Here is a 15,496-nt window from a genome sequence, read left to right on the forward strand (position 1 = left end):
CGATAACCTGGAGAAGGACTGGGTGATGGAGGTTTTGGCAAACTGGTATTTGTAATTACATGCACACATTTTAGAATACACCGACGTCCGCGTACAAAACAGTTTTGCACGAGCTGATCACAATTATTTTGTGTGCAAAATATTTGCACGTATATTTTTAAAATGGATAGGAAACGAACACGCTTTCAAAGGAATCGTATGCACATGCGGTAGAGAAAAGACATTAGCATATTCTATAATCTGCGTGTATTTGATAGGCGCAGGTATAATATTTTGTAGTGGATTTCCACACGGCCATGTACATATGTGGGGGCTGCGTGGAGTTGTTTGAATATTACCCTCCATGTCTCTTTGTTCTGTCAACGTGCTGAGAGTTTTAATTTACTGGGCACTGAAATGCAGTTTAATTTGATTTGTAATTCACGGTGTTTGGATCACTTAGGCAGTTAGCTCTTTGAAACTTTGGAACTTCCTGCTGGTGCGGCAGCAGCACAGACATGCAAATAGCCACAAGTGGCGTGGCCGACCCTTCCGAGGTCCAAGGGCATTCTAGCACGGTAAACAGAGATCAGCCACTGCTGTTGGGGGCACAGAGGGGCAAGTTCCTTCCCGTTTATGGCAAAACCGATGAGCACAAACTCTGACATGGAAGCAGCGGTGGCGGAGTCAGATTTCTAGACCCATTTGTTCCACGGGGTTGATGGAGGCGGGGTGGGGGGGAGAGATGTAGCTCCAGAAGCACAGTCACAGGTGCACACATGGCAGAAAGGCCTGACACTCGGTAGTGGGAAGAAGTTGGGAGGGTGTGAAGGAAACTGGTTCAAGAAGCAGAAAACAAAAATCTCCCAGTAAGGAAGGTTGATGAGGGTTCTAGATTTAATGGGATTGGTTTTCCAAAGGGTTTATTTGTAGAAAGGCCAGTTTTACGCGCAGAAGTGGCTTATTGGAAATTAATGGGGGCGGGGCGGTGGGATCTCAACACATAAAAGTATGAGCAAATCCCGATTTTGTGCATACTTGAGCGCACAGTTCCAAGAGGTGTTGGGGGGAGGGGGAGAGTGATGGCGTTAGGGTGGAGAGAGGATTTGCACGCCTACTTTCCATTTTCGAAAGTGGGCATGCAAATCTACATGCGCTCAGGAGCAGACGTAACTTTCTGCCCGAATGTCCTCACGGTTTCAGAGCAGAATCCCCTCTGGCTTTATCTCTTTCGCCAGGATAAAATCGGGCAGGAGGAGCTGCGACAAATAACAGCCAGCACCAAGCAGAAAGCTTGCTCCCACCCACCCTGGTGCTCGCTGCCGTCCTGGCGCAGGGAAGATTTGTGCAGCGTGCCGGGATCTTATTAGATGGGCAGCATGGCAGAACTGCTGCGTCGCTTGTAGTGCGTTCAGTTAATCGGAGGAGGGCAGTGGCTCTGGAATAGCCGGCCTCTGGCTGGGGCCGTGCCTGTGCTGAGTGCGCGTGTTGGTTGCACGGCGCTGCCGATTCACCTGGGGTTTTGTCTCGCTTCTTTTTGTGTCGCAGGTGGAGGAGCGCTCGGTGGGGATGGACAGTGACCATGGGGACGATGAGATTTTTAAAGCCGCTCCTGCCGGTGGCAGCAACCTTGAAGTAAGTACCGACCACGCCAATCCACTCAGCCGCTGACCGTAGCGTTCTTAGTCCCCCGCCAGGCCGATGAGCTGGAGGCAGATCCAGGAATTAAACCCTGGGGGATCCCCCACGTGGAACTGCCACTGGACCAGAGATCGGCCCTGCATTGCATTTTCTAAATAATGACAACAGAAGGGTCTCTTCCCTTCCACAACACCAAGTTCTTCTAGAGGAGGAACTGGAACTGATATTTGCTAAATTCTGAGAAGGGCCCTGAATTCAGATTTTAGTTCAGCAAAGAAGCAAACACCTGGAAATGACGGCCTCCCGCGCTTGGTAGAGCTTACTGCAGTTTTCCAGCTCTGCTTGAAAAGATGAAAGCGTGAGCAGCCTGGAGGAACTGAAGTGTGGAGTGGCTGCTCTCTGCCACACGGGGGCAGTGTCCTCTCAGTAACAGCCAGGCCTTGCGAAACCTGATAGACAAGCCGCGGGGAAGCTAAAATTGGCAGTGTGGCCTCTGGCGTTGTCACAAGACAAGGATAAGTAAACAGTTTTCCCCTCCCCATGCTGAGATCCAGGTATGGCTGTCACAGTGATTGTTTAGGCTCATTAACAGGGAGCAAGGGAATGAGCAATCAGTGCAAGGGGCAGGACTGTCCTAGCTGTTTGTGACCATAACGGGCAAGTCACATTCTCTCTCTGCGTACCGTGCCCACTAATGAAATGCATTTATGACATTGGCAAGCATTGGATCCTCTGAACCACCCCATGGAAAGCTATTGCATATTCTGTGTGTGAGCCAGTTCACTGGTTACATTTGCAGTGTGTTGGCATGCAGTTTGTGTGTATGTGTGTGTGTGTGACAGTGTTTCTAGGGCCTGATTCTCTAAGCCTTTTTCCTAAAGACAGAGAATGGGAGAAAAGCCTTAATGAATCATGTGAGTGTGCTCCGTGCAGGGTATGACGATAACTTTGAAACAGTCCCATGAGCGCACATGTATGCGTGTATGCCAGCTCGTGCCAGTGGTCGCGGCCATTTTATAACATACGCGCGTATGCGTGTGCACAATTTTATATGGACATGTGCATGCAAATGCCACCTCTACCGCGTAAGTGGGGGATTTTAGTAGTCATGCGCACCGACGCACTTACCAATTTCCCCAGTTCGTTCCCAGTTCGCCTAGGTAAAGGACAGGACTTTCTGAACCCCCTTAGTTAACTAGCCCACCTTTTAACTTGCTAGCCCCAACCCTTAAAACCCCGCTAAACTCTTTAGTTTTTTTTTGTCTCAGGAAGCAATGTAGGGGACCCTGGTGCATTCTTGTGCGCATAAAGACGCACAGATTTCATTGAGAAATCTAGGAATGCCCTACCCAGGCCATGCCCACGCCCCTCCCCTTTTTAGCAAAAAAAATGTTTGTGCGCGTACAGGGAGCTAAGCGCGTACTTGCACGGTTTTTAAAATCTGCCTGGTGCGCGCCGACCTGACTGGTGCGCGGATCTCCCAGCTTCGGCACGCGTAGGGCCTTTATGTCTGTCCGTGCATTGTTAGTGTGCAAGTCCGGGCATTTACCATGTTGTCTTGCAGTGTATCTGTCGTTGTATTTAGTGTGTGTATGGGGGGGGGAGGTGTCACTGCAGAGTGTGCTGTTTACAGTGTTGATGCATTTCATATGCTCTATGTGCACTGTGTGTGTCAATGCATTGCTAGTGTGTCCTTTGCTAGTCCACCTAGGGCCATGTTTATTAAAATGTGCTAACATGTATCGTTAGTATATCGGCTCCATTAATCTCAGTGGGGCCTATTTACTAACAAGGCATATTAGTGCGTGACAAAACACATTAGAGCATTTTGCTAAATTGGCCCCTTAGTGCGCAGAGCGTCAGTGCATAGTCAGAGTGCCGCGTGTGCTATGTTTGTATGACAGTGTTTCCGTTGTGACCATGACAAGACTGCAGTAAACATGCCAGAATCCGGGCCTCTATGGAGCCGCCTAAGTGAAGATTAGATATTTTTCTGGTTTGGTAATAGATAGAGTGATGTACAAGTGTTTTCACTCATTTGTTTCAAAGTAACTTTAGATAAGGCTTGTACTATAAATTTAAGATTGGAATGATACATTTTTGAGCAAGAAATTCTAGAGGAAAATGAGAAGTACTGTTTAAACCAACACTATTTATTTTAGTGGAAAGTTCATATTTTTTGTTGTACAGTTTGTCTTCTACATTCACAAACAATGTAGCATGTTTTACGGATGGAGAGGACTGGAGCAAGCTGTGCGAATTAATATTGTTGGTTCTTTTCTCTGGTCAGTTGCTTTGAGAAGCTCTGTTTTATCAGAACTTGACCCACTGTCCCTTTGCCATGCTGACTCCACATGATAACCCAGAAGTGGGGGGTTTTTTATGTGATGGGTTGCCCTTCATACTAGTGCCAGCCTCTCCCTGGCAGGACAGCACAGCAGCTTGTGCATGTTAGCTAATAGGCGATTCAGGATATTCCCCATTCTGTGCGAAGTGCTTCACAGGAGCAGTTTCCCTGCTGGTGTCCTGCACAACCGTTCCTCCCAGGTCCAGGGAATAGTCCAGCATGCTGCCTTAGCCAGCTGTAATGATATAATTGGGAGAGGACATTACCTAGGACCTAGAGTAATGGGTTGGAAATGGGAGACCAGGGTTCAGATCTTGCTTCTCCCTAAGATACTCCTTTTTGACCTTGGGCAAGACCCTTTCAGGCCCTTATTCAGAAGTCTGGTGAGTGACAAAGTTACCTGAATAACTGTAGCCAGGTAACTGGATATTCAGTGGACCTTATCTGGTTAAAACTTTATTCAGGTAACTTTAGGATGGGTGTTTTGCTTGACCAAACTTAGCCAACTAACGTTAGCTGGACAGCACTGAATATCATTGCTGGATATCATTGAATATCATTGTTGTCTGATATCAGTGCCCTCTGGCAAAAGTATAACTGCTCCCCAGGATTACCTCCAACTCCATCTCATTTTGCCCAGGTAAATTTTGTGCGGGCAATGGTTTGCTCAGATAACATTTACCCATTCACAGGGGGAATACTTTTCAACCCTGCATATTTGTCCAGCCAAATTTAGCTGGACATACCTTTTGAATATCTCCCATTGCCTCAGGTACCCACAAACATTGTAATCTCTATTGAGCAGGGGCTTGTTCTACCTACCTACAATATATTTTTATAAAGTGACTTGGTGTGGCACAGTTTAAAAGTTAGTCCTTGTTTCAGAAGTTGTCGCATAGCAAACAGAGCCAAGCTCCAGGTGACTCCATGTCTGTTCCAGGAACACTAACACTGCAAACCCCGTTTACATGGAAAGTTCTGTACAGGAGCATAGGACTCTGCTCCATGTGGCCACGTGAGCTGTAGCTCCTTTCCAGAGCAATTCACTTGGCCTGCAGACCACTGAGCAGACACACACTTAGAAATATACCTGGGGGATAGGGGGGGTGCAAGGTGATTTTTGTCACACTGTAGAGACTTTTAGATGTCAATTTTAAAAGAATCTACCCGGATAACTTAGGGAGTTTTGTAGGTAGGTCTTGCTGTTTGAACATTTACCCTTGCTTCGCAGGTAATAAGTCTGTGCATGTTTTATAACGCTGGTATTTTTACTCGCATAAAATAAAGTCAACGAGTCATTCCACTGGGCATGCTTAGGTCAGGGGAGAAAACTGCACATGCACAATTGAATTTTCACATACCTGCACATAGTGTCTTGTGCCAAAACGATCCAGGAATCTAGGTCAAAGTACAAATTTGCTTAAACTTACAGGGGTACAAAAGTACCCGTAGAGTTCATTACTGCTAGGCAGTAATGAACTCTATATATAATATAGATATAATTGACATCTCAGAGACCTGATGGAAGGAGGATAACTGGTGGGACTCTGTGATACCAGGGTACAAATTATGTCAAAATGATAGGATGGATCAAATTAGTGAAATGGTGCCACTATATGTTAAAGAGAGAATTGAGTCAAACAGGATAAAAGTTCTGCAGGAAACAAAATACAATATTGAATCTTTATGGATAGAAATTCCAGGTGAAAAAGGGAATAAAATAGTAATGGGGATGTTTTACCATCCACCGAACCAGAATGAACTAAAAGACAATGAACTGCTAAATAAATTAGGAAAGCTAACAAAATCAGCAGTACAGTAATAATAGGTGATTTCAATTGCCCCAGGATTGATTGGGTGAATGTTACATCAGGACATTCTAGAGAAGTAAAGGATTGTCAAGTTAAGTGTAAAACATTGATAAGACAGGCAAAGAGAGAATTGAAGTTGGCCATAGAGACAAAAACTCATAATAAAACTTTTTTAAATATATCCGAAGCACGAAACCTGTGAGGAAGTCGGTTGGACTGTTAGATGACCGAGGAGTTAAAGGGGCTCTTAGGTAAGATTAGGCCATTGCAGAAAGACTAAATTAATTCTTTGCTTCTGTGTTTACTAAGGAGGATTTTGGGGAGATACCAGTTCCAGAGATGGTTTTCAAGGGTAATGAGTCAGATAAACTGAACCAAATCACTGTGAACCTGGAAGATGTAGTGGGCCAGATTGACAAACTAAAGAGTAGCAAATCACCTGGACCGGATGGTATGCATCCTAGGGTTCTGCAGGAACTCAAAAATGAAATTTCAGATCTATTAGTTAAAATTTGTAACCTGTCATTAAAATCATCTATTGAACCTGAAGACTGGAGGGTGGCCAATGTAACACCAATATTTAAAAAGGGCTCCAGGGGCGATCTGGGAGACTATAGACCAGTGAGACTGACTTCATTGCCGGGAAAAATAGTGAAAACTATTCTAAAGATCAAAACCACAGAGCATATAGAAAGACATGGTTTAATAGAACACAATCAACATGGATTTACCCAAGGGAAGTCTTGCCTCACAAATCTGCTTCATTTTTTAGAAGGGGGTTGATAAACATGTGGATAAACGTGAACCGGTAGATGTAGTGTATATGGATTTTCAGAAGGTGTTTGACAAAGTCCCTCATGGGAGGCTTCTAAGAAAATTAAAAAGTCATGGGATAGAAGGCAATGTCCTTTCGTGGATTACAAACTAGTTAAAAGACAGGAAACAGAGAGTAGGATTAAATGATCAATTTTGTTAGTGGAAAAGGGTAAACAGTGGAGTGCCTCAGGGATCTGTACTTGGACCTGTACTTTTCAATATATTTATAAATGATCTGGAAAGGAATATGACGAGTGAGATTATCAAATTTGCAGATAATACAAAGTTATTCAGAGTAATTAAATCACAAGCAGATTGTGATACAGTGCAGGAGGACCTTGTGAGACTGGAAGATTGGGCATCCAAATGGCAGATGAAATTTAATGTGGACAAGTGCAAGGTGTTACATATAGGGAAAAATAACCCTTGCTGAAGTTACACGATGTTAGGTTCCATATTATGAGCTACCACCCAGGAAAAAGATCTAGGCATCATATTGGATAATACTTTGAAATCATCAGCTCAGTGTGCTACAGCAGTCAAAAAAGCAAACAGAATGATAGGAATTATTACGAAGAGAATGTTTAACAAAACAGAAAATGTCATAATGCCTCTGTATCGCTTCATGGTGAGACTGCACCTTGAATACTGTGTACAGTTCTGGTCGCCGCATCTCAAAAAAGATATAGTTGTGATGGAGAAGGTACAGAGAAGTGCGACCAAAATGATAAAGGGGATGGAACAGCTCCCCTGTGAGGAAAGGCTGAAGAGGTTAGGGCTGTTCAGCTTGGAGAAGAGACGGCTGAGAGCGGATATGATAGAAGTCTTTAAAATAATGATAGGTCTTGAATGAGTAGATGTGAATTGGTTATTTACACTTTCGGATAATAGAAGGACTAGGGGGCACTCCATGAAGTTAGCAAGTAGCACTTTTAAGACTAATCAGAGAAAATTCTTTTTCACTCAATGCACAATTAAGCTCTGGAATTTGTTGCCAGAGGATGTGATTAGTGTAGTTAGAGTTGCTGGGTTTAAAATAGGTTTGGATAAATTCTTGGGGTAGAAGTCCATTAACTGCTATTTATCAAGTTGACTTAGGGAATAGCCTCTGCTATTACTGGCATCAGTAGCATGGGATCTTCTTAGTGTTTGGGTACTTAACCAGGTTCTTGTGGCCTGGTTTGGCCTCTGTTGGAAACAGGATGCTGGGTTTGATGGACCCTTGGTCGGACCCAGCATGGCAATTTCTTTTGTTCTTGTGTTCTTATGTAGATGAATTAAATGACTGCTTCATGGAGCAGCTGGCACAAGAACCAACAAAAGGGGAAACTATTTTAGACCTAGTTCTTAGTGGAGCACAGGATTTGGTGTTAGAGGTAACAGTATTGGAACCACTTGGCAATAGTTATCACAACATTATTAAATTTGACTTAATAATTGGAGGAAGCGCAAAAAATAAACTTACTATGACAGCATTTAACTTTCATAACGGTGACTATGAGAAAATGAGAAAAATGGTTAGGAAAAAACTGAAAGGAGCAACTGTTGACATTAAGTGTTCAGCTCAGGCATGGATGTTGTTTAGAAATACCATCTTGGAAGCCCAGAACAGATGTATTCCATGCATTAGAAAAGATGGAAAGAACGATAAACGACTACCGGCATGGTTGAAATGTGAGGTGAGAGAGGCTATAATATCTAAAAGAACTTCTTTCAAGAAATGGAAAAGAGATCCAAATGAAGAAAACAGGAAACAACATAAGCACTGCCAAGTCAGATGCAAACCATTGATAAGGAAGGCAAAGAGAGCATTTGAAAAGAAGCTTGTCATGGAAGCAAAAACTCATAATAAAAAGTTTTTCAGGTACATTCAAGGTAAAAAGCCTGTGAGGGAGTCATTTGGGCCATTAGATGATCAAGGGGTAAAAGGAATTATTTGGGATGACAAAGCAATAGCAGAGAGACTAAATTAATCTTCGCTTTAGTATTCACTGAGATGTAAGAGACATAACCATGCCAGAAATGATATTCAAAGGTGATGATTCAGAGGAACTGAAACATCTCAGTGATCCTGGAAGAAGTACTAGGGGAAATTGACAAACTAAAGAGTAGCAAATCATCTGGGCCAGATGGTATACATCCCAGAGTGCCGAAAGAACTGAGAAATGAAATTGCAAACCTACTTTTGGAAATTTGTAAACTATGAATATCATCATCTATGGTACCTGAAGACTGGAAGGTTGCCAATGTAACATCTGTTTTTAAAAAGGAATCAAGGGGTGAACCAGGAAATTACAGATCAGTGAGTCTGACATCTGTGCCAGGCGAAATGGTAGAAACTATCATAAAGAACAAAATTGCTGAGCATATAGATAAACGTAGTTTAATGGGACAAAGCCAACATGGATTTAGCCAAGGGAAATCTTGCCTCACAAATTTACTATATTTTTTTGAAAGCATAAACAAACATGTGGATAAAGGTGAGCCAGTTGATATAATGTATCTGGATTTCTAGAAAGCAATTGACAAAGTCCCAGATGAGAGACTTCTTAGAAAATTAGAAAGTCATGGGATAGGTGGCAGTGTCCTATTATGGATTGTCAACTGGTTAAAAGATAGAAAATAGAGTGTAAAGCTAAATGGTAAGTTTTCCCAATGGAAAAAAAGTGAATAGTGGAGTGCCCAGGGATCTGTTCTGGGACCAATGCTTTTTAATATATTTAGAAATGACCTGGAAATGGGAACATTTGCTGATCACACAAAATTATTCAAAGTTGTCAAATCACAAGAGGATTGTGAGAAATTGCAAGAGGACATTGCAAAATTGGGAGACTGGGCATCCAAATGGCAAATGAAATTTAATGTAGATAAGTGCAAAATGATGCACTTAGGGAAGAGTAACACAAATTATAGCTACAAAATGCAAAGTTTCACATTAGGAATCACCACTCAGGAAAAGGATTTAGGTGTCATCATTGAAAATATATTGAACTCTTCTAATCAGTGTGTAGCAGCAGCCAAGAAAGCAAATAAAATGCTGAGGATTATTAGGAAAGGAATGGAGAACAAAACAGAGACTATCATAATGCCTCTGAATCTCTCCATGGAGCGACCTCATCTTGAGTATTATTTTTAGTTCTGGTCACCGCATCTCAAGAAAGATATAGCAGAATTAGAAAAGGTACAGAGAAGAGCGACCAAGATGATAAAGGGGATGGAATAACTCCCCTATGAAGAAAGGCAAAAGAGGTTAAGACTTTTCAGCTTGGAGAAGAGATGGCTGAGGGGAGATATGATAGAAGTCTATAAAATAATGAGTGGAATTTAACAAGTAAATGTTAATCAGTTGTTTACTCTTTTGAAAAGTATAAAGACCAGGGGGACACACCCTGAAGTTACTGGCTTGTGAGGCTGGGGCCCTGAGCCTTACCCTGCTTGACACCCCCCCCTAAAAGCTGCCCTGGTCTAAACGTTTTTTTTTTCTGCCTCTAATATGTGGGAGGGGAGTTCTTTGGAAACCAAGGTTTCACCATCCAGCTAAACCTGCTGGGTCACTGGTGAGGGAGATCTTAGGAGCTTTCCATGGTTCTAAGGGCGAAATAGTGATACTTGGGAGGGTTTAGCAGGGAAGTCACTTGAGGTGAACGATGCAGCCCTGAGGGCAATTTTTTTGTCCTGTGAGGGAGAAGTCGTTGCAGTAAGGAAGAACTGAAAAGTATGACTCGACTTTCAAAACAACAACAACAAAAGAGAAAATCCAGTCAGCGTACAAGTTAGAAGTCTAAGGATATCTGTAAGTAATACAAAGCAGCTGGTCTGGCTGTCTTAACAACACTGCAGGGGCAGGGGCACAGCCTCCAGTGCATGAGTCAGATTCAGTTAACAGGTCTTTAAACAAGCAAAGCTTTAAAACTGGAAAATATACCGGTACTGGATCAAATGTATTATCATTGACCCGGAGTGGTGAAAGGTCTGTGTAAAAAATCACAACTCTGCCAAAAGGTTAAAAATGGCCAAAAAAGGTTTTGGAACACTTGTCCAACACTCTAAATGTGGATTTGTCAAATGTATGAGTCTGCCGAGACCTAAACAACATGGAAACTTGTGACTCTGGAGAGACTCTTCTGGAGGAAAAAAGAAAAAAGACAAAGAAGTTGGGCAAATTGTTAAACATTTTTTAAATGTGCAAATATTGCAATCCTAGTACCTGGTGAAAATTCCATCACCAGTAGACCCTCCTTTTTAATATATATTTCGGCTGTAGCTATTGTACAATGGGACACTCTTATATCGGGATTAATCATGAAACTGAAAATCCATGTTGTTGTAATCATGGTCCCATTTCAATTCTCTCACTTTTTAAAGGTTTTTGGGTTTTTTTTAAATTTCTGACATATGTATAAAAGCACACAAATGACTTCCTTTCCCAGTATTTCTTCAATTCACCCCACACGGTGCCGTGTTTCATAATCTGCCTCAGAGGTGCTATGTCCATGTGTCAGCAACTTCTCAGTTGAACTCTTTTTTTTTTTGTAATACAATTTTTATTGAGTGATCCTCAGACACAATATGAAACTTTGCCGATAACAGACAAGCAAACATAATACAGCAAACGATATTGATGACACAAATCACAGAACCATGAGGAAACACTCTTCAATTTTCCCCTTCCAGATATCTATCACTGTGTCTAAGACATCTCTAGAGCCACCCTAGAGAATACTCATGTCGCCAACAAACTAGGAGAGGCTGCACTCAGTTGAAAAATGGAGAAATACTGAAGGTATTTCACATATGTTACTGAAGAAACTTCAAGACCAATGAGTGAGCAGTGCATGCTGGGACAACCAATCAAAACAATGTTTGCTAGACCAATAATCTTTAAGCTCTTAGTGGTCCATCCAGTCTGCCCAGCAAGATTCTTATGGTAGCATCTGCAGCGCTATGCAGATTACCCCCATGTTTCTCTTAAGGGAGCAAGTGCTGCTCCATGCAGTTATCCCCAAGCCTTATGATAACCTATTAAAAATGTACTGCTAGCAACATTTTTACTGAGTGATGAGCCTTCTTGGAAATTCAGACAGTGCTGACATGTTTTGCTTGTGGACTTGGACTTAGATGCAGTCCTGTACTTTTTCACTTATGTCTGTGTATAAGTACTAAGACGTTATCCAGATAAATGTAAATTTAGCCATTTAGCTGGCTAAATTCTAGCTGTGTAGCTATTTATCTGGCTAGAATTTGGCTGGATAAGTCAGGGGTGTTCTGGGATTTTCTGGGGAGGAGTTGAGTTAACTAACTTTGATCGACCCATACACCTGTCCTAAAGTTACCTGGATAAACTTATCCAGGTAACTTTAGGATGTTTGGGTATATTCAGTGGCGTGATTGCACCACAGATTATACAGCACTAATTAGACAGATAAATTTATCCAGCTAACTGACAGAGACAACTGTGGCTGAAATATGGACCTCTGAATTTATAACTTCTGTGCGTCTAGCAAGTGAGTGATCAAGCGTTCTTCATGCCATTAACCTTCTGAGACTGGGTGGTATTTAATTTATTGAGTAGTTTGTTTTTTGGTATTTTTTGACAACTTTAGGGGTGGCCAATTCCAGTCCTTGAGAGCCACAAATAAGCCAGGTTTTCAGGATATCCACAATGAATATGCATGAGCTAGATTTGCATGCACTGCCTCTATTGTATGCAAATCTATCTCATGCATTTTCATTGTGGATAGCCTGAAATCCAGGTCAGTTTGTGACTCTTGAGGACCACAGTTGGCCACCACTGGATTAGTTGCTGTTAGTTTTTAGCAAAATGTGACAGTACTTTAGAAATAATCAGATAGTACTTCTACGGTTTCCAGAGGTCACATTATGAAGGCAAATTATATATTTTTGTTAAAAGAAATCCAACAAAGTACCTGGGTAGAGAAAATATATTTTAAAGATGCACATTTTTGAGTCTACTAAGGTCCATCTGTTGGCTGACCGTACAGATCCCATAAGGAGGGTGGAGGAGTGGCTTAGCAGAGAGAGCAGATGGCAAGGGCAAGGAAAGTCAAGGTCTAAATCCTGCTTTTTCCACTGACCTTCTTTGTGACCTTGGGCAAGTCACTTCTCTCCATTGCCTCAGGTAGACACAGAATGGGAGAAAAGCCTTAGTAAATCAGGCCCTTAGATTGTAAGCACTCTGGGGCAGGGACTTATGTGCTATACCTGCATTTGTAACTTGCCTTGAGCAGGGGTTTAGAAAGGTGAGTAATTAAATCCAAATCTCAAAAGCGTATGTCTTATTATTCCTTAACCATGTTGAAGGTGATTTTCAGTGGCCCACATAGGTCACTGTGGGTAAACAGGACCCATGGACTTTATCCCAAATGTTCAAAGCGGAGTTATGCACATAAATCTGCTTTGAAAATTCACAGTTTCTGCTGGGTCTACTTGGGGACATATACACGGACGTCAAACCTCCTCGGGAGCAGGAAACTTCCCGCTCGTGCTTTCACATGCATGCTTTAAATAATTGAAAGTATATGGAGGACAGGTTTACGATTAACAAAAATGTTTAACTGTGTTAAAATGGGCATCACTCCAGGGTGTGCTTGTTGAAGAGCATTAGGTTTTGAAGATGTGCCATGGGTTGATGTTAGACATCCTTATTTGGGTCTTCAAGTTTAAGTCCACGTCCCATGTCCCCTGGGTAATCAGAATGCTAATAGGATGTTCATTGGGTGGTTTATATGAAGCACAGAAGAACCTTGAGGGAGTTATCAGCTACAAGGCTTATTTTTAGGCCCATTGTTCATCTTGACACTTTTTTGGCCAGGATGTCTGCTTGTAGATTACCATCTTTCCTTGTGTTCTAATCATTTATTTTGGTCTTACTGTTGCTGCAGTCTTCATTGGTCTTCCTCTCTTGGTTATCATAGTGTAATGCAGGGGCAGCTTTAGGTCTGTGTGTGGTTTGAGATGGAGGATGAATTGTGGGGGCCTTCCGGATTTTAACATGTTATGCCTTACTTAGGCTTGGGAGCAGTGATCCTGCAAACTTGTGCAGGGACCTCTGACTAACCTGATGCCACCCCCCATTTTCTAGCAGAAATTGGAGGCAGATACATAGAAGAGCCTCCCAGTAACGATGGTGAAGACCAAATAGTAACATAATTCAAGAAAGTATGGGATAAATGTAGAGGATCCTTGTATGAGAGGGGAAAGCCTGAGATTGGGTAGGCTTCTCAGCATTGCATTAGGAGTGGGCCCACGAGAATGGCCTTCCAGTCCTTACTTATTGTCAAATTCTGGAATTCTCTCACAGCCCTCATGAATTTGCAGGCTGTTACACATGAGTTCACCCCAGTTTTTAAAGCCAGCTTATACATGTAAGTTGACTTAAATTACCCCAGCAAAACTACCGGTGCACAGTTACACCTGCTGTTTGGTGTGGGTAGTTGTGCTGTGAAAATTGACAAACATGTTTTTTTAAAATCAGAGGGGTGGATTTTCAGAGCCCTGCTCGCCTAAACCGCCCAAAACCGGGCGGATTTAGGCGAGCAGGGCCCTGCGCGCCGGTGAGCCTATTTTACATAGGCTCACCGGCGCGCGCAGAGCCCCGGGACTCGCGTAAGTCCCGGGGTTCTCTGAGGGGGGCGTGTCGGGGGGAGGGCCCGGTCGTCGCGGCGTTTCGGGGGCGTGTCGGCAGCGTTTTGGGGGCGGGTACGGGGGCGTGGCTACGGCCCGGGGCGGTCCGGGGGCGTGGCCGCACCCTCCGTACCCGCCCCCAGGTCGCAGCCCGGCGCGCAGGAGGCCCGCTGACGTGCGGGGATTTACGCATAGTTTGAAAATCTACCCCAGAATGTATGTACGTAAAACCCTAGGGGTAGATTTTCAAACTATGCGAATAGGCCTACTTTTGCTGGCGCATCAGGCGCAAGCAAAAGTACACTGGATTTTAGTAGATACGCGCGGAGCCGCGCGTATCCACTAAAATCCTGGATCGGCGCGCGCAAGGCTATCAATTCTGTATAGCCGGCGCGCGCCGAGCCGCGCAGCCTACCCCCGTTCCCTCCGAGGCTGCTCCGTAATCGGAGCGGCCTCGGAGGGAACTTCCTTTTGCCCTCCCCTCACCTTCCCCTCCCTTCCCCTAACTAACCCACCCACCCGGCCCTGTCTAAGCCCCCCCCTTACCTTTGTCGGGGGATTTACGCCTCCCAGAGGGAGGCGTAAATCCCCGCACGTCAGCAGGCCTCCTGCACGCTGGGACGCGACCTGGGGGCGGGTCCGGAGGGCGCGGCCACGCCCAGGGGCTGCCCCGGGCCGTAACCACGCCTCCGGGTCCGCCCCCGAAACGCTCCCGGCACGCCCCCTAAACGCCGCGCGGTTCGGGCCCGCCCCCGACATGCCCCCAACACGCCCCCCTCGGAGAACCCCGGGACTTACGCGAGTCCTGGGGTCTGCGCGCACCGGTGAGCCTATGTAAAATAGGCTCACCGGTGCGCAGGGCCCTGCTCGCCTAAATCCGCCCGGATTTGGGCGGATTTAGGCGAGCAGGGCTCTTAAAATCCGCCCCATTGTCTTATGCGTCCACTTTTATTTGCATATCAGGCAGGGAATTTTATAAAAAGACATTTCTGCAGGTCAGTCACTGCTGTGTCCACGCCAGTGCCTTTTAAAATTTCCTTCCCTATGTACAGGCCTCATGCCACCATGTAGTGTGCATCTCAGACTGCCTGTCAGGTACAGAGCCCCTAACTGCTTATGTAATTTGTCTGAGGATGCCCCAGATTAGCTGCTCGCACCGTACCCTTTCATTCTCAAAGACGTCACTGACTGGAAACACTCATATTTTCATCCCCCTGCATTGTGCATTTTGGTAGTCTCTCACTGTCTCATCACCTGA

At 44.1% G+C, this 15,496-nt stretch overlaps 1 protein-coding gene across 7 annotated transcripts in view; it reads left to right on the forward strand.

Annotated features, from left to right (window-relative positions):
- COBL (cordon-bleu WH2 repeat protein) overlaps positions 1 to 15,496 on the forward strand; it is a 438,118-nt gene that overhangs the window by 266,362 nt on the left and 156,260 nt on the right. For all 7 annotated transcript variants that reach the window (XM_029589712.1, XM_029589714.1, XM_029589716.1 and 4 more), the window contains one exon: positions 1,528 to 1,614. In XM_029589712.1, coding sequence (XP_029445572.1) covers positions 1,528 to 1,614 — 87 coding nt within the window. The remainder of the gene's footprint in view (positions 1 to 1,527; positions 1,615 to 15,496) is intronic.

The sequence above is a fragment of the Rhinatrema bivittatum genome, chromosome 2 (assembly GCF_901001135.1).
Source record: "Rhinatrema bivittatum chromosome 2, aRhiBiv1.1, whole genome shotgun sequence".
NCBI classification, from domain to species: Eukaryota; Metazoa; Chordata; class Amphibia; order Gymnophiona; family Rhinatrematidae; genus Rhinatrema; species Rhinatrema bivittatum.